This window comes from Argopecten irradians, chromosome 7 (genome assembly GCF_041381155.1).
Source record: "Argopecten irradians isolate NY chromosome 7, Ai_NY, whole genome shotgun sequence".
NCBI lineage: Eukaryota > Metazoa > Mollusca > Bivalvia > Pectinida > Pectinidae > Argopecten > Argopecten irradians.
The window spans coordinates 38,303,203-38,322,834 of record NC_091140.1 but is presented as its reverse complement, the minus strand read 5'-3'; the positions used below and the strand labels follow the sequence as shown (position 1 = coordinate 38,322,834).

General features: G+C 33.4%; 1 protein-coding gene across 1 annotated transcript in view; it reads right to left on the bottom strand.

The window, feature by feature from the left end:
• Positions 1-3,075: 3,075 nt before the first annotated feature.
• Positions 3,076-19,632, bottom strand: part of LOC138328360 (arginine--tRNA ligase, cytoplasmic-like) — a 90,652-nt gene continuing 74,095 nt past the window's right edge. The window contains 4 exon segments of the mRNA XM_069275134.1: positions 3,076-3,485; positions 15,090-15,334; positions 17,674-17,732; positions 19,212-19,325. Of these exon segments, the coding sequence (XP_069131235.1) occupies positions 3,376-3,485; positions 15,090-15,334; positions 17,674-17,732; positions 19,212-19,325 (528 nt within the window). The 3' untranslated portion in view covers positions 3,076-3,375.

The window sequence follows — 19,632 nt, the reverse complement described above, 5'->3', positions numbered from 1 at the left end:
ATTCCAGTATCCTACAGAATTGAGCGAAGTTTGCAAAATGCAATCTAATTGATACACATGTAAGTGAAACCCCTAAGTTATAAAGATGTCTGTAAGGAAAGTTAGCTTTTTATTGTACAAAAATAATATTGAAGACGGAATTGTGTTTCAAAAGTACATTATTTATCAATGAATCACAAATTGTTGACATGTCGTTATGTAATATTCAAATGACATTGTCTACAATTGAGATTTTATCAATATTTTAATCTAAACATCCTCCATCCTTTCTTTGCTTCATCAATATTTTGTCATACGTATACATAACATAAGAGCCCTCAAGCCTTATATGTTTAATATCAATAGCAAATGTCTCTTCTAGACATAAGTAAAGTGCATTGTGTCTGGGAGTCTGACTCGGCTTTCGAAACTTCAGATCAAGGTTGCTAAAAAAAGAAATTGATTATAAGTGATCATTTAACTTACTCTATTTGAGAATATTTCAATTGAATGTGTAATTTGACTTTCATGAATACACTTACCTTGTACTTAAAACAAATATGTAAGGTAAAATCTTTTCTTTTATGCTACATGTGTATTTTATATGACATTTATGTCATAGATATTGCATAATATTGTGAAATAAGTGATGCAATGTAAACATGAAATATCTGTTATGTTGTTTTTGGCAGTAAGTTTATGATCCATTTTTTGTGAGATGCAAATTTTAGCATAATTTTCAAAAGAGTTTAAAAGCGATTTTCAAATGTTACGCAAATAATTGTAAAAACATATTATATATTATAGGTATTATTAACTAATGATCGCAAATTCATGTTGAAATTAGCGCAAGTGCAAATATAAGTGGTTGACAGCATGAAATCAACTGCTATCATCTTTTATTTTTATGAAATTATCATCATGGGATCTCTATGCCCACCATCTGATGATGATGGGCTAAAAATGCTGCAAAACCACACAAATATTTTCCCCTAAATTTTGAAATTATACATGATAATCATTTTTTTTTTCAAATTGATTGTCATGACACCAATACAAATATTTGATTTTTTTTTAATCAGCAGAAAAAAATGTGTTCCATTTGCAATCCAAAGTTGAGCAACAGGTTTTTATAGAGTTAATGTTGCCTAATTCAATATTTGAGTGGTTGACTCTAGCACGTCACAGATAATTACTATCATCCATCATTTGGCATAATTAAAGGATTAAATTACATTTTTGCAGTGTCATCCATGTAATGTCCAACTGTCAAGAAATACCAGGATTCTGTGGCAATAAGGCAACATATCAATTTGTTAAAGGAATCCTATATAATTCAAAACAAGGAATCGTTTTACTCCAAATGCGGAATGTTTCCTCACGCAAATCCATCTCATCCATTTTCGACTGTCATTTAAATCTCAAAATTGTTTGTTTGGATGTTTGTCTTACAGAATGATATTGCTTTGTATAATTAGACTACCGTATTTGACCCAGTAAACGTCCCGGTTCCTATAAGCACCCAACTCCTCCTTTTTGAGGCCTCTGAATCGTTTATGTTAATTGACTTACACACAAAACTGATCATGAGTAGATTGCTCTATTTGATTACTTTAAATTTGTAAATTGATTAATCGCTTACTCTGCGCAATAGTTTTGTGAAAAAAATAGCCCAAATCTGGTCTTATTTAGCGCTGCTTTATTTCTTATTTTATAACTGCCCTGTGCACTTATTGGATCATATGATGTTTCCTTTGGATAGTAATTTTAATGTACATTTTATGTTGGTTCTTTTTCTGTTTTCCTTGTAGTATAGTTGTGTGTACATTCATTTTGACAGGACTGTCTCTGTTCTGTTGTTTTTGATGGTTGATTTTAATGTACACAGTATTTCTACAATCTGATTAAAATACAGATCCTTATAATCACTCAGTTCAATATAGGATCTGACAACATCACGTAAGGGGTCATGTTTGAATGACCTTTATACCATCTGTACTTCAGATCAAATGTATTTTCTACACCTTATTATATTAATTGAAAATACCCTTTCGTCCAGTTAAGATTCTGGCAGCAGCAATTTGACTGGCCATTTCCAAAGGTCACCAGAAAGTGACCCCTAATGGGATGTTGTCAGATCCTCTTATCCAATGTAGTGACTAGTGATAATAATGATCTGTATTTTAATAAGAGTGGGTATTTCTACAGCTGCTCATTCTTTGATGTATCTGTTAGTTGATTTATGGTACCTTTGTTCTCATTGAATCATGATGTCATTGTACATTTTTGATACTTTTAAGACTATCAATGTGATTCTTCAACTTGAGTTTGGTTTTTTACATTTTATTTGAGATCCTTTTTTTTTTTTTTACTGTAAACCAATTTATTTTTCATGGCAAATTAATTTTGTCTTTTCATGTCCAATAATATTTTTAATTTCAATTAAATTTTGCGATGTACAGGTAAAAATCTCCACTGTATATCTATAGTTGAATTTTTTCACAGCAATACATTTTGGTGAATTATAATTGTCGGCAAAATAACTAGGGTACGTGAAAATTTATCACTCACTGAAATAAGTAAGTTTAGAGAATTTGTTCTTGTTATTCTACAAGGTTGGTTTTGTGGCTCATATTTATAAATCTGCAACAAAGCCTATCATAGTGATTTCCTTGAATATTAAGTTCTTTGGATAAATTAAAAAAAAAAAAATCTATATATATTAGATATGATCTGATTTTCCACTATTCTCATTGGCTAATACATGGTCATGTGAAGTTTGATAAAAAGCATATCAACTTAGTTTTTCCATTTTAAAAACACTGTGTCTAAAATGCCTTTGTGAACTTCATTGCGCAAATGTGAAGTTTTTCAGGGTGGTGTCCTATGGCCAATGCTTTTCTTGTAATTAACATGCAAGTCAGAGAATGTTTTCGACATTTGTTAAAGAAATTTCATATCTAATATAAAGATTATTAATCTTTGTCAAGGGCCATATGGTGTTGTATCGCCCTGATAGAAATTAAAATGATCATGAATGGGGGATTTTATAAATCAAAAACCATATTCACAATTAAATTATTACAAACAAATGTATACATGAACATACATGTATCTTTCATATTTTTAATGATCTCACAAATTGCGCAACATGAAAATAGAATTAAGTTTATAAATGATCCATCTCTTGTTGAGGACATTTCTGGTGGCTATTGGCTATATCAATCACAGATACTTGAACCCTCTATGATACACAACAGTTCAGCATGTAAAGTTCATCAAATGTACCATCGCATTAATAGAGAGTTCAGATGTTGGATAGTACAACTCAGATTCACAGATACATTTCAGGTAGGTTTGACAGTACAGTACATTTTCTGGCTGAAGTTTGTCCAATCACATTTTGTCGACGGGCGTGATGCTGAGGATATGGAACCCAGCCCCTATCACACTGGCCGTGGCTTCACACAGGAGAATCCGACTCATATCCACCTTGACAATTTTACCTGTAATCAACAAAATCACAATGCAAAAAGTGCAAAACGTTCATTACATTTACATTCAGAATTTACATATTACAGAGTTATCTGCCCTTGATATTACAGAGTTATCTGCCCTTGATATTACAGAGTTATCTGCCCTTGATATTACAGAGTTATCTGCCCTTGATATTACAGAGTTATCTGCCTTTGTGAAAAGGTATTAATAGTTACATGATAGCTAGTACAAAACAGTGTCACTCACAATATACACAAGTAAAACTTCACAAACTCAATGTGCAACAACAATGTGTAAATGTAACTTAAAAACCAGTGATAAGCCTAAGGGCTAAGAGCTATACATGAAGAAATACTGAATGATAACATATATTCAAGCTGGAAATATAATATTGACACAAAGTCTTTGATAATTGGCAGTAATAAAGATCAACACATTTGGCAGAACAACAGAAATATAGAAAATGCTTGTTTGCCTTTTAATGGCAATTATGTGCGCCGTATATCAGCAATAGTGAATACCTACATAGACAGATATTTGTTAATTTTGATTGTTTTGCTTTTTACATATACTTCCTTCTGTTTTTATAGCTTTTTTTATAGCTTTATAGGTAGGGGCTTGAAAAGATTCAAAGGCACAAGGGTGTATAATTCATTTAAAAGTTGGGCAACTTTCATGTTTAATTAAAAACGGAAAATTTACGAGAACAACATGTCCTGCATGTTTTTGATGTTTGTCACGAAATTACAGTGAAATTTTATACCAAGAGAAAGCAGTGTTCTTTTTCCAGCTGAAAACATAACAATGCGAATAAAAATCAGGCGAGAATTGAAAGACCCTTAGATAAAACCCTACTGGTTTATTATGGATGAATATCGAGCAAACTGATAAACCGAGTCCGTCATCATAAATCTGTCGAGGCTGATGGAAAATGTCTGCATGGATCCCGCAGCTTCAGCTCAAGTGTCATCACTAGATGTGATCGAATGCGAAGGAAGAAAGTCAAACAATTACCAAAGATCTAACAGAAGAAGTTGTCATAACTCAATTAGTGGATTTTATCGCGGACAGAGGAGAATTTACTAGGCACTACCACGCGACAGAAGTGTCAAGATTACAAATACAGCAGTCACGACTTGGGAAGATTTCAATAAATATGTATAGTAATAACTGTTACAATGGAGATGGACTGTGGAATATTATATTATTTCGGCTGTAATCTTTCTATACTGGTCAGCACATTGACCTGAGAGTCAATTCCGTTATTATTGTAACACAAATCATGTTATAATGTCGGAGAGCGACAAACAATACCTCACAATTGACCGGTAACACAATTACAAACATTGAGTGATGAAGAAGATTGACTGAGCTATCAGTACAACAAGAAAGACCTTCATTAGAACGCCCCAACAACTTTCAGGACACCCTGGCGATTCTTGTTTAACCACTTGCTGTTGTGGCATTACATGTAACTAATGGCGAGAAGAACAAAACTGGCTGACTACATATTTACCTCTGAAATATCAAATATGATCTTATTAAAAGATATTTTAAGGTCTTTTATTGAGCCATGCTATTAACAAAGAAAACACTGAGGTGCAAGTGCAGAATTATGTAAACTTTATTTATCAGGAATTTTGGAAAAATTAGGAGAAGTACAAAAAGGCCAATATTTCCTCTACCTTCCATATTTCATGAAAGAGCATAAAATTTCCACCAAAAACACACCTTGATTTTGTCATTGATTTATAATCAATTTTTGTTTGTTTTTATACTAAATCCAAATTTCTGATAGGTTGATTCTTTTTCTTCATACCTCTATAAAGAAAAAATATTTGAACGGCACAAAAACCAACGTTGAGTACTGATTTGGCAAAAATGATCCCTTAAATTAAAATCCATGGAATCGTACATTTGAGCACATATTTTAATGGAATAAAATATGCATTTGATCACATAACTGCCTGTTCGACCATATCATAAGGTCATGTCATAAATTTGTAAGACACATGTGTAATAACACTATTGTGACGTCACAGGTAATGATGACGTCATGATCAAAATATGACGTCATTTGATTGTCTCGGTAGACGGAAAAGTCAAATCTGAGTCTGAATTTGCCACTCTTAAATAGAAACGAGATTGAAAGTTTTGTCTATATTTTCATTAATACTATAGTTATGTGATAAATAGAATCTTACTTTTTTGACTATGTAATATGAAATCTAATAACTTGTAAAATAATTTGATAAGCCTAAAGGCTCGTGGCATATCAAATTATTGAACTCATTTAATAAATTTCATATTACATAGTTACTCATGTAAGATCCTCTACGTATTGGTATGTTCAAACTAATTTTATGTTATCAAGTAGCCTGAAAAATTAATGATAATTAAGCATTGATGGTACTATTTTTTAATTTTATTGGGATATGATGGTGTAGTACTATACATATTATATATTGCACTGGATACCATGTAGCAGGTGAGTTTTTGCAGTTTCGCAGAATACCGCTATGGTCACCAATATAAGAATGAGAATAAAAGAGAAAATGAATAAATATTATATAGTCTTAAAGGCCCACTACCTTTCCGGAGCAAAATTTAAAGGTTTCTTAAAACATTAATAACAAAGAAAATATATATCGATGGCTTAAGATGAGGTCACAACACCAAACATATGCAAGATTTCCTGTCTAATGTACGATAACAGTGGAGATTCATTTCGCTGTTTTGCCATCTGGCGCAGTGATAGTCAACTACCGCGCGGCATTTAGGACGACGGTGGGAAACATAAAACGATTCTAATCAAACAGTTCTGAAGGTAATGATAAGTGTGCTAGTAAACGTTTAGTTAATAACTTCTGCGACTCTACATAATTATTGATCTCGTTTTACATTCCTATTTTAAAATTAAAAGCCGTTTCGGAAAGGTAGTGGCCCTTTAAAGTCGAATTGCAAAATTTAAAAATTGCTAAAATCTAATTTTCGCTTCTTTTGTCCAAATCGCGGAAATGTTGAATCATGAAAATAACCGGCTATATGGTCATTAGTAAAAACAATGTATTAGTATTATAGTCCTCCATCTGATCCCGATATTAGTTAGAGTTCTCAGGGAGCAGAGTTAAACTGAAGATTGAATCTGTTGGCAGCTTTGTAACAAACTTGAGTGAATTTATCCAATTTCCTGTTAATTGTATTGGCACTGTCCTCGACTTGTCACTATCTTGATTAATACATTTTTAAATTTGTTTTGCCCAGAGGTATTCCAGCCAAATTTAGTTTCGATTCTCTGTAAAAGTGGAACTAAAATTGAAGTCGTATAAAAGGAGCAGTAGTAAATATCATGATCACTCAGCTGTAGTTAATAACAGCGACGGTGCACAATAATGTTACTGTGAGAACCGATCTACCATCAACATGATCAACTGCCAGAATTTATGGGACGAGATGAAATTTTGAAGCCTTAATCAAATAAATCAATAACTAAGTTTGCTTGTTGTGTGAAAGTATTTTCTGTGTGACATGCTAATGTGTTGTGTATCTTGCATGTTGCAGAGTCATAACCAGGACAGACAATCGCAGATCTGTGGGAGGTTACAAATGAACCTGGACAACATTGCAAGTCGTTCACACAGAGGGAGTTTATAACTCTGCATGTCGTGGGTGACGTCAAGAGTACAAAAAAAGAATCTATCAATCTTCCTAAATCAACCAGTATACATGGCATGTCATGTGGCTTCATCTCTTTCTATACAGAATAATGAGCTCAGATATAAAATCAAGATCTTGTTTTGACAGTTAACATATCATAATGTCAAAACCAGTTCATTGTAAAATATAACAAAATTGGTTTGTGTACGTAAGTTTCTTTCTTTGGTGATATGAAACTAGTCAATGAGTGTAAATTTTCATAATCAGCTGAAAAATCATTGTAACAACAAACATTCTATTATTTTTCTAATTATACTCATTAGGAACCAGTTAAATCCTAAAATTTTATGCAAAAAAAGTAACAAAAAAATTCTCAATTGCTCAACAGTAAACAATGGTCTATCTCAGGACTGTAGCTTGTCACCAGATATTCAAGATACACGGGCAATCAAATGGAATGTACATAGGCCTTATATATTTGTTAAAATGACCGCTGACCGCCCATAAATGTCCATAAATGACCACAAATAGATGCTATGGTAATCCGTTGGATCAGCAGAAGGATTAAGCTTGAATAGCACCAATTTGTGTAGACAGCTTAGATACAAATTTATAGAAAAGATAAAAAAAAATCTCCGAGTAATTTGGGTTAAATGGCTTCGTTTGAGACCTATAGGGTGTATCTCTGGAGACAAGCCATAGTTCGCCGCCACAATGGCATTCACACTACGGCCAATTACCTACAATGTTATTTCTATGACAAGAGGCGCTGGTCCTCGAAGCAATAAGGAAGAATGTTCATGCTTAGAATTTCAACGCCACAATCAGCAGCGATGGCTGGTAATGCGGCCCTATGAAGTGGCCCATCAGTTCAGTGAGAGATGCTAATGTCGTGATCAGTCGTAATAGCTCTAATGAATTGAGACATGATTTTATTGGCCTTAGTTGCAAGCCTTTCTGTGTCACCCTCAAGAGCCACATCCCTGGCGCCTTGGGATTGCAACCATATATCTTTTCTTATTGTAAATTTGGCTATTTTTAGGCTAGAAATAAATCTGGAGATAGAGGTTGTGTTATCTCTTTAACAGCTGGATGATTTCTTTACACGAGCTGACAAGACTGCACATGCACTTTATCCCAAATTACAAGTCTGTGGTTGTAAATTCTGTGACATGACAATGAAACGAGAGACACAGGGATGTTAGTTAGAGTCTTAAATAATCAGTATTGATGCGACCCAGAGGCTCCAGCAGTTGAGCTAGTGTCTGTAACGACATGTTACCTTGGGACCTTGGGCATAGCAAACCATAAACTACTGGCTGTTTTAACAACCATTTCTGATTCAGACATCCTCAAACGATCATGATGGAGGAAAGTCTCTTCAATGTTGATGGTTAAGAAATAAGATCTATTGCGTAATTATAAGCAAAACTTCTTAAGCCCAAATTTGGGAATTTAGCTTTTAGATTGTCTTTTGCAAATTCCTTGTACAGAAATTAGAAGTCTCACACATCCCTGAAATTCAGCTTGCATTAAGATGTCCTCGCTGCCACCCAGAATTGGTCCCATTTTAACATAAAGGCCCAGTTTTACAAAAATCCCTTCATATCAAACGATTTTCGCAAAACTTGGTCGTGGACAATTGAATGTCAAGCTTGTTATTTTTCTTTATGAGAAGTAGTTTTTCTTTGGAGACTATAAAAACGTTTCTCAATTAATATAGTTCCAGATTCTGCTATGAAAACCATGACGGATGAGCTCTTTGAAACTGATTGGATTCAGGTGCCTGCAATACCACCAATGGTCAATCTTCAGGCAACCAGCTGACGGGTCATTATTTGACCTCTTTCTTGGACTCATGAGGATTTAGAAAATTCCTTTGGAATAAACATCAACCTAATACAATCAATTCACTTACAGAACTGATTCAGGCTTCAGTTTGTGTGTCAGGACATGGGCTTCCTTTGGTCTACAGGAAAATGAAGGCAAGCGGTAATTCATTAATATGCGCTATGATCTTGTAACACCTCAACCTTTGGAGAAAATTTGATTTGAGCAACAGCTGTTGTTGCTCTATTATTTTAATAATTTAATTACCCAGGAGAACAAATATGATAAATATAAAATGATTGAATTATAGTCCAAGCAATCCAGATGTAGAACTAAAATGTCATGGATGTTTTGTTGTTGTCAGGGATGTCTTATAGTTGTCATGGATGTTTTGTTGTTGTCAGGGATGCTTTGCTGTTGTCATGGATGTTTTGTTGTTGTCATGGATGTTTTGTTGTCATGGATGTTTGGTTCTCAGGGATATTTTGTTGTTGTCAGTGATATTTTGTTGTTGTCAGGGATGTTTTGTTGTTGTCATGGATGTTTTGTTGTTGTCATGGATGTTTTTTGTTGTCAGGAATGTTTTGTTGTTGTCATGGATGTTTTGTTGTTGTCATGGATGTTTTATTGTTGTCATGGGTGTTTTGTTGTTTTTATGGATGTTTTGTTGTTGTCATGGATGTTTTGTTGTCATGGATGTTTGGTTCTCAGGGATGTTTTGTTGTTGTCAGTGATATTTTGTTGTTGTCATGGATGTTTTGTTGTTGTCATGGATGTTTTGTTGTTGTCAGGAATGTTTTGTTGTTGTCATGGATGTTTTGTTGTTATCAATGGATGTTTTGTTGTTGTCATGGATGTTTTATTGTTGTCATGGGTGTTTTGTTGTTGTCAGGAATGTTTTGTTGTTGTCATGGATGTTTTGTTGTTGTCAATGGATGTTTTGTTGTTGTCATGGATGTTTTGTTGTTGTCATGGATGCTTTGCTGTTGTCATGGATGTCTTGTTGTTGTCAGGGATGTTTTGTAGTTGTCAGGTCGTTTAGTTTGCTGTGCCTTGACAGACAAATGTTAAGAAATTTTATATAAAAATGTAAAAATGAAAAACAGGTAAAGTAAAAATGTTATACAACAGTAAATCAAAACAAGAGGCCAATGAGGCCTGGTTAACACAGGTTTAAAAATTAAACTGCTTTGGCTTTTTCCTAGGTTTACTAATTCAAGTCTAAAATAAATTTTTCGTGCTTATCAACACTAAAAATGAGAACAAAAATCTCTATTAAAATGGATATTTCGGTGAACTTGATTATTAGCCAAATAAGACTTACATGACTAGTCATACAAGAAATGTTAGCTGAATAACAACGTCCTAGTCTACAATGATGGAGATCTTACTGCTTTATAATCTGTTTGTGGATGAAATTGTAATTCAGTAGGGTGGACAGGGTTTACGTTCCACCATTAACGACCAAGCTACAGTCTCCTTAATGGCCTCTTGGACGATAAAACTTCCCATCAAGTCCAATGAATAAGCAAGCGTTGAACCAGAGTATGTACCGAGTCAGTAAATGGATTGGACAATGTGTTTGTATGTTAAAGGCAGAATGACTGACATATGACCAATTGTCAGGTTTATATTGTCAATGGTGCTATGTCAAAATCGCTGCCGTACGGCACCAAACTGTCAAACGGCTCTGTCCCGCTTTTCTTTGTTTTGTCTTCAGAAATTGAAGCAGCTTTGTGCCCCAATGTCATTGTGTCTTAGCAAGGCAATTGGGCCCTTTCAATATTGTTGCTGATGAGAAGTTCCTTAAGAAGAACGGTCAAGTAAAGAAATCTGTCACAAGAAAATCTGACAGAAAAGTTCCGTTCTAATGACAGTTTCATTGTGGCAATATTGAAAACATCCAACCAACCAGGTGCCTATTGATTTGACCGCAAAGCTGCGTAGATCGCCATCAACTCCACGGCCAAAGACGTTACAGTGTCTTGTCTACACCCAAAGCCAGTGGAGGAGATTAAGATAGATTTAACTCAGAAGGAAAACTAATCCGCAGTCGATATCTGAGGCGAAAGATACTGTCCGTTCCTTTACAAATTATAATGAACTTGCTGTGTATCCTTTATGCTGAGCTAACGGCAAGCTGATTAATTTCATGGAACCTGGGAAGTTAGAATGGCTATGACATGCCTTTGTAGTCTGTCTCTGGCTTCAAACGGCAGTGATAATACAATGGTGTCTGATTACTGTACAGATCAAAATGGCGACAAAGAAAAGATCAAATGTCATTGTTAAGTTAACCAATTATTATCAAGTATCTTCTCATCAACTGTATCACCAACACTGACCGTGAACTGGTTATGAAAAACAAAAATGAAAATTAAGAAATCTGACTTAACTTATTCACTCCTGAAAATTCACAATGAAATATTCCATCAATTGAATTGGAAGAGCCCAAATGCATCTTCAGGGGTAAATGACTTGAAAAAACAACATTACATGTAAAGGTTACAATGTAATTTCAGCAGCCCGTGATGGTCCTTTTGACATAGTGGCGTGTTTAAAAGTAAAATAAGAAATAAACATATATATTTCAGTACTCCCTTTAGCAAATTGAAATGGTCCAAAAAAACATTGAAACACCATTAAAGTCATATTAAAAAAAATTCCCCATAAATCCATTGCAAGAACATTTATTCGACAATATTTCAATGACTGATCGAAGCAGAACGCTGGTCCTTTTGGCATAATGACATTCAGCTATGTAGACACGTTTGAACTCTCCTAATTCATAGGCTGGGAGAATTTTATTATGAATTTTTATTGTTACTAGAACTGGACTTTACGTAAGTCGCTAACTAAATAAAATTGATCAAACTCGTTAAATACTTTGATAAGCCGCTTACGTAAAGTGTGGCTATGTGTTAGGAAATTTATCAAACGAATTCAATAATTTGATATTAATCAAATTGTTTATGAGTTTGATCAATTTCATATCACATAGTCACAAGTGTAAGATTCTATTTATCATACTGTGAAATAATTTATTTTCGTTGGGCTCAATTTTCGTAGAATCTAAAATTTTACAATTTCGTTGGCACTTAAATTCGTGGAGAAGACCTTACACATTACCGTTAAAATACACAGTCGACACTGTCACCTGTATTGTTTGATCTCTCAAGCGGAACTAAACTCTACCACACAACACAGTTTCAATCACAATCTAGAGTCGGTACTCAGCCAGTGTTTTTACGGATGTGTCCAACAAACAATAACCGTGTCACATTGATAGAGTAATGATATGCTCTATCAATTATTTGTTGGTACATGTAGATGAAGTCTATGAAATTCTGAAAACTATCTTTTTTGAACAATATTTTCCAACTTTGAACTTGTCATGCTTGTCCCCGAAATAGACCTTATGTAGTGAGGTAATAATCATCCTACAATGTATGACCGCATAAACTTACATGATATTGGTATAGGTATATATATTTTCGTGGGGATGTAAATTCGTTGATTTTGGTCAAAAAACGAAATACACGAAAATTAAACCCCCAAGAAAATTTATGATTTCACAGTATATATATTTGACATGTGATGTTTCCGCCAACTGCGACTATTATGCCACGTCATATATAGATTATGACATCAAAACTACATGTGATATCATAATAGTGTTATTACACATGTGTCTGATAATATTTATGATATGGCCCTATGACAAGGCTTGATGGGCTAGTTACATGATTAATATCGTTAACCAGCAATATTAGACATTATTATTACAAAACAAGACCAACCATATCATATGTCAATCATTATCAGATGTTGCAATATAAAGGGGCCAGGATAGGATATTAAAATGAACAAACTAAACCAATAGCATCACAGGCTAAAAAAGAAACAAAGAAATGAAAGAAAATAAAAGAAAACCATGGATCTAATACTCCAGATAAAATTATCATTCAAAATAATTCAAGTGGATCTCTAACTGATTTTTTTTGTATTTGGTTAATTATATTGGGAGAAACGTCAAGTCCCTGTGTCAAAACTGGATGATATAAAGCTACAATTTTATGTAACATGATAAGAATGTAGATCAATACTTCTATAAGCCTTTGTTTACTCTGCAGTATGCCAAATATGCCGGAGATGAACATCAGCAGTGTATTATTGAGAGCTTGTGGGCATGTTCTAGAAATCTGATGATGACATATTCCATAAAAATATATTTGTTTTACCTCAAATCTGGTAAGGGTAATCCATATGAACTAATGTATCTCAAAATTTGTTGCATCAACATAAATATTTTTCATCTACTGGCAAATTTTCTGAGGATTTCAATCTGTAGAAAGTGTATCAAATAAATCTGTCGTGCATGGCTGCATGAAATGAATTTTGAGATGAGGTTTAATTTTCTTGCATGGCTGCATGAAATGAATTTTGAGATGAGGTTTAATTTTCTTAACAGTCAATGCCTGGAATAAATTCTTGAGCAAAACACGCCAAGTACACAAGGCAATTACATTGATTGATCACAGAGAGATACTAAATATTTCTAATGGATGACGACAGCCACAAAGTGCAATTTCTAGGATATATAAAAACTTACGATTGCCAACTTATTCATAAAAATTCATTTAAAAAAATAAAACCCATCTATTTTCCAAACGACGACTATAAATTGAATTTCAGACAGACAAACAAATGTATTAGGTATAGTGTTTTCCTCTGGTGGATTCAAAGCAAGCTCCAGAGAATTCAATAACCATGGCTACAGTTCAAAGCTTCGGGGAATTCAATAGGTATAAATATTAAAACCAGGCCTGACTCAGACAGACCTGAAATTTAGATAGGGACAAGGCATAACATTGTAGGAGTTCTAAACAGCTACTAAATCTAGCTAAGTGTCAGCTGAGGTGTGCCAATGTCCAATTCTAATTGAATCCTTGTCAATTGTTTCTAATGTTTGGCAACATTTTGTAATTATCTCTGTTAAAGATTTAGATTGCAGAAATTAAACCTTCTTCTTTGATAGTGTCACATCATTTCCATCTGAGAGAATAAATGCAAAAGGTTTCCAATTTCAAACCATTTTCAAATTGAAATTTTTTAACTTCCAGGAGTGCTTTTATTTAAATTCAAATTTTTAAAAAAAATCTGGGAACTAATGCACTTGTGACATTGCACATAAAATTTATAGTTATTATTTTCTACTAAATCAAACAAAATTTCAATCATTCAATATGATTTTCCTATTTCTGTTCTACATCATTCTTATCAGCTATTGTCATTTAAGGCTGATTGACCCAGGGTTAGGGTATGGCACAAAGCTGGAGTACATGAAGAAAAACCATCAACCTACTGTCCGTACAGTGGTAGTAAGTTGGTACACCGTAACAACCCGTTCCTACTTAGCTCTTAATTAAAAAATATGTGTAATAGGAAAGGGGCTTTCATCTAGTAATTCCATCTTTGTAAATCACAGAGTTATCTCCCTTGCAGAAAGGTATCAATTGTGATGTGATTATTACGTGACCAAATTCTCATCATTACACTGGTAAATACATGACATCACAATCAATATCTGCAAAGGGCAAATAACTTTCTTAATATAGACAGAATATGCTGATATGCAATTTGGCAATCAATAACCAATAGAAGTAATCATCATAAATAGACACCAGTGGTCAATATCTGCATGGGGTTAACAATATCTAGGGTTAACATCAATTGAGAGAAATTTGGTATATATTAATTTAGGAGCCAAAAATGTTTTTGTTCGTAAAAAAAATAAGGTAAAATAAAGTTTTTCTAAGGTAAAATATAAATCCTTGGACTTTATCATCAACAAATTTTAGTTCTTCAAAAAATATACAGATGCATACACAAAATTACAATGATTTATGGGTCTGAAGTTTAAAAGTTGATGAAAAACAAATCGGTGTAAAAACGGTCGTTTTCATTGTTAAAAACGAAAACATTTGAACTTCAGAGCAGTTAGAGAAGAACTTTGATGGAAAATTACAAATGGACAGTAGTAAATCAGAGCTTAGATTCTCAGAGAGATATCTGAACGTTAACACACACTACAGAATTTATCGTGTATTGGTGAGGGTACCTACCAGACTTGTCTTTCTCTATACAATAACAGTTGTCGTAGAACTCGGAGAAGGTAGTGGCCACCTCGTACAGGAAGTCACACAGCGTGTGGATGAGGAGATCGTCCAGACACTTTAGTATGATCTCGGGGAATCGCAGCAGGCATTTAGCGAGCTTCCATTCCTTCGGGTGGTCAAGCACGACTTTCGTCTTTGTTGCAGCATCTTTTAATTGTTGAGGAGAGACTTGTGCTGTTCGGGCGATGGACCTAGTGTAAGCAAACAATACAGTCTACTAATCAGTAAGGCATCGTTACTCGTTAGTAATTAAATCATGTTTCATGTGTTATAAGCCATGCCGGAGTACACAGGTCTTTTAAAAAGATATTTTTTGTACTTGTGCAAACTACATCAGAGAATAAGCCAGTCCAATTACTAACTATACTTTCTTTTGATGATAATGTATTAGAGTTATGTCCCCTTGTTAAGTTTGGCGTTAAAATCTTAAATTATTGAAACAGAATTAAAGATAACAAATTACCCTAACCAATAAGCAAATACCTTTGATATGAAGAAAAATGTTATCTGAAGATTTTACAACTCCGAGTACAGCAAATTTTTTTTATTAATGAAATATTTTCTGAATTTCACTTTTATTTCTGATTTGGTACGTTCTTCTAGCTTTGTTAGTACCTGTTTTCCTGCACATGTATCTATTAATGTTTCCCCTGTGGTCCATACTTCCACATAATAATTTCAATATTTTCTTGTTATTTGAATATTCGTTTATTTGATACAGAAATGCTGTCCTTTACAAGAATTCACAATTGATGAAGTAAATTATGGCTTCAATGATTTTCTCTAACAATGACTTAGTTAGAACGAACGCTAAAACCCTAATTCTCACTGGTCATAATCCCAATGGACTTGCCTAGTTGGTCTATAAGTTATATTTTTATTCATTGGAGGACAATTATGAATCAGATGTGCCCTCAAAATAGCAGAAGATCAAACATGATACATTCACACTAACAGGAAAGAGTTACTGATTTCAACCCAATAAGTGACACCTGAAAATCATTTGTATTGATTTAAATAAGATCGAAAATATAGTTATGTTTCTTTGATTCATTTCTTTTCCAAATTGATTTTTGGCCTTCATTGTGCAGTAATTTTGTGAAAATTTAGTTTAGATTTGAGACTACAAAGCAACACTCAATTTTAAAGCGACCATATATATTGGCATATCTAAAACATTAAAAGCAACCAAAATAGCATATAATCATATACCATTGAAGAAATTTAATCAATTCATATTTACTATAATATACTGTGTTCACACCACATATTAAAAAAAAAAAAAAAAATGAACTATATATATATAGGCCTAATTTTAACTGATTCTGGTGACCCATTCATTGACAAGTTAATTAGATATAAAAATTACTGGTATTGCTGACAATAGCTTAATGATAAGGTCTAATACCATGTCAATGTTTTAGCATTCAAGGTCATTACAATCATAAGGTAACATTTTAATTATTAAGATCTTTGTTGAAAAAAAATATTGTATCACAAAGTTGATGATTCGAATCACAAGATAATATGTTCAGTCGACTCTCCACTTCTTTCTTCCTGGTTTCAGCTTCAAAACATGGTGATATTGTTGAAAGTTTTAAGATAATTACAGATCCAAGATCAAAGAGACATCATGTCTTCTCCTTCAGTTGATTTAATCCTGAGATTGTGATGTCTATCACTCAACATCAGACAGAAATTCAAGGATCATAAATCACTCTGGCAATGCCAGCATTTCTGTCGTGTTTGTAAATTCGCTTTGATGAATGGCCACCATCTTTGATTCAAAAAGTTAAACAATTTTCAGCTGTTTGTGGAAGTTACTCGTCAAATGACATTTAATCTTTAAATCTCTTTGAAAAGACGCTAGAACAATTAAGTCAGCAATACCAGTAGAATTGATTCAAACAAAGCATTTGTTTAGTACATATACAAGTGAAATTGGATTTGGATGGACTAACTTAAAATATTTCAAACCCCAAAAATACAAAATTTTAATGTGAGAAGTTCTATTGTAAGAAATAGAGGTATTTTTTTTGCTATCTTAAAATACACACATACTTATGTAATCCTAAAAAATGCAGTTGGCTTGGTTCAGGGCATGAACTGCCATCCATTAATTTTAACATCAGCAAAATCATTATGACGTCACATTTGTCATTCCAGTGTTCACGCAAGATGGCTGTTGAAATGGATAGTCTATTCTTGACAATATTGAATTGATTAATCATTATAAATGCAAAACATCTCAAATTCTTTTATAAGATTTAAAAAAAATGTAAATATAAACAATGAAGTGTATTCAATTGGCATTTATGGGAGTATGAATGCCAACTAGACAACAGCAAATTGAATAATACATGCTATCGCTTCATGTTGAATTTGACTTTGAATTTGACTTTGCGGCTGAATGCAGTTCAGTGCTTAAGTATGCATTTAACTCGCATGTAAAACAGATCAGGGTTAGTGTTGTAACCACTACATGTCCATGGAGTACGTTATCTATGACATTTTGAGGAATTATTCTTACCTGATACGAGTGTAGGCATATAGCAGATAGGCAGCTGTGTTCCCTCGGTCGTCTAACATCTAAACAAGTAAGTTATAAATTAGTCAACACCTAATTATTCCTTATTTACATATTAAAGAGTTATCTGCCCTTGTGGGTACGTATTGATTGCATCAGAGTTTTCATCAAAAATAACATAAGTTTTGGCCCACAAAATTAAAAATGTCACAATGTAAACCTTCCCACAAGGGAGATAACAGAATAGATATATGGTTATGGCAAAACATGAAAATTTAGAAAACAAGAGGCCAAAGGGCCTTAACAGTCATCTGACTACCTTGGCAATAATCACATAGGAAATTAATTAGATATAGTGTCATGGTAGCCATCTTCGATTTATGATCACCAAGAGATATAACAACACTTTGTTGGGACCATATCAGGATCATTTTATGCAAGTTTCAGCCAAATCGCACAGGTAGAACTTGAGAAGAAGTTTAAACTGTGAAAAGGTAACGCACGGCGGACGGCGCATGGTGAACGGTTGACGGCAGACGAAACATGACGACTATAGGTCATCCTGACCCTTCGGGTCAGATAACCTAATAAAATAAAATTATATTAAAAATGAGAGACCAATAACATCACCTTGGTGCACACCTTGGACTGTTTATAATGTCATTTCTGACCTATCATAAACAGTTGGCTATACAAATCTAACCATACTTTCCCTTACACATCCAATTGTCTACATAAAACAGGGTCAAACTTAAATTCTTGTCACTATATATCCGGCTATTTAGACTATTGTCCGGATAAGAGTAATTGGAAACTTTGCTCTTAAATAAAAATCGTGTTGATAGGATAGCAGTGCACCGTACATAAAATTCAGATGATACAAGTTGCTTGAGATAATTAAAGTTTAAGGTGATTAAAGTATACTCAAGTTTCATTACGTTATCTTCAACTACTTGACAGCAAACGTGCAGGCAAAAATTGTATAAACATACAGATCCGTCTTTATATATGTAGATGAGGCATAATAAATCAAATCAGTTTAAATACAGTTGTAATAAAGTACAGATGGGTGGTAAGCAAATCTATTGTAATATTTAGATACCTGTTCTCAGATCACAGAGGATTTTGATGTCTGTAATAAATCTTTTTTGTTTCTTCAAAGATGTTTACACTTTAATCATCAATTTTTTATTTACATTATTATTTTATTACATTTTAATCTCATAATAGAATTTACACTGTTATCATATTTGACCGAATAAGTGCCCCCATCCTTAAAAGCGCCCCTCTTTTTGGCCTCAATATCAGTTACCTTGAATTAAATTACAGACCTTCAGAAGCTGAATATATGAAAACTAATATGAAAACTGTTTCTTTTCTTTTTATTTCTTTTGCAAATTGATTTATAGCTTATTTTGGGCAGTAATTTTATGAAAGAAAGTCTACATTGTTTCTAATAAGCACCCCCATATTTCTTTAATTTTTTCACCTGCTCTGGGCACTTATTGGGTCAAATACGATACCTGGTATATACGACTTACCCTATCAAATGAGAAGACATATTCATGGTTACGATTATGGGATAGATCACTATACTTAATACATCCATACGCTACGGCTTCCATTGCCTTCTTCATCTCCTCCTCTGTTAACTCCTGAAACAGTCAAAATTATCATGTTCAGCCATTTAAATTTCTAATTAATTGTTTATATTACTGCAAACCAACTTATTTTCATGTGCGATTACATTTCACGTATTTTGTGGGTGATAATAATTCACAAAAATAAATCGCCACAAAGATGTTTCAACTACAAGAATAATACACCTTCTAAATATACAGTAAAGTGCAAAATTAAAACGTCGTGAAAAAGTTGTTAGGTCTAAAAACGTGGAATTAACAGTTTACAGAATGTATCTCAGATGATCTTCAAGACACTAAATTATGAATAGCCCCATTTATA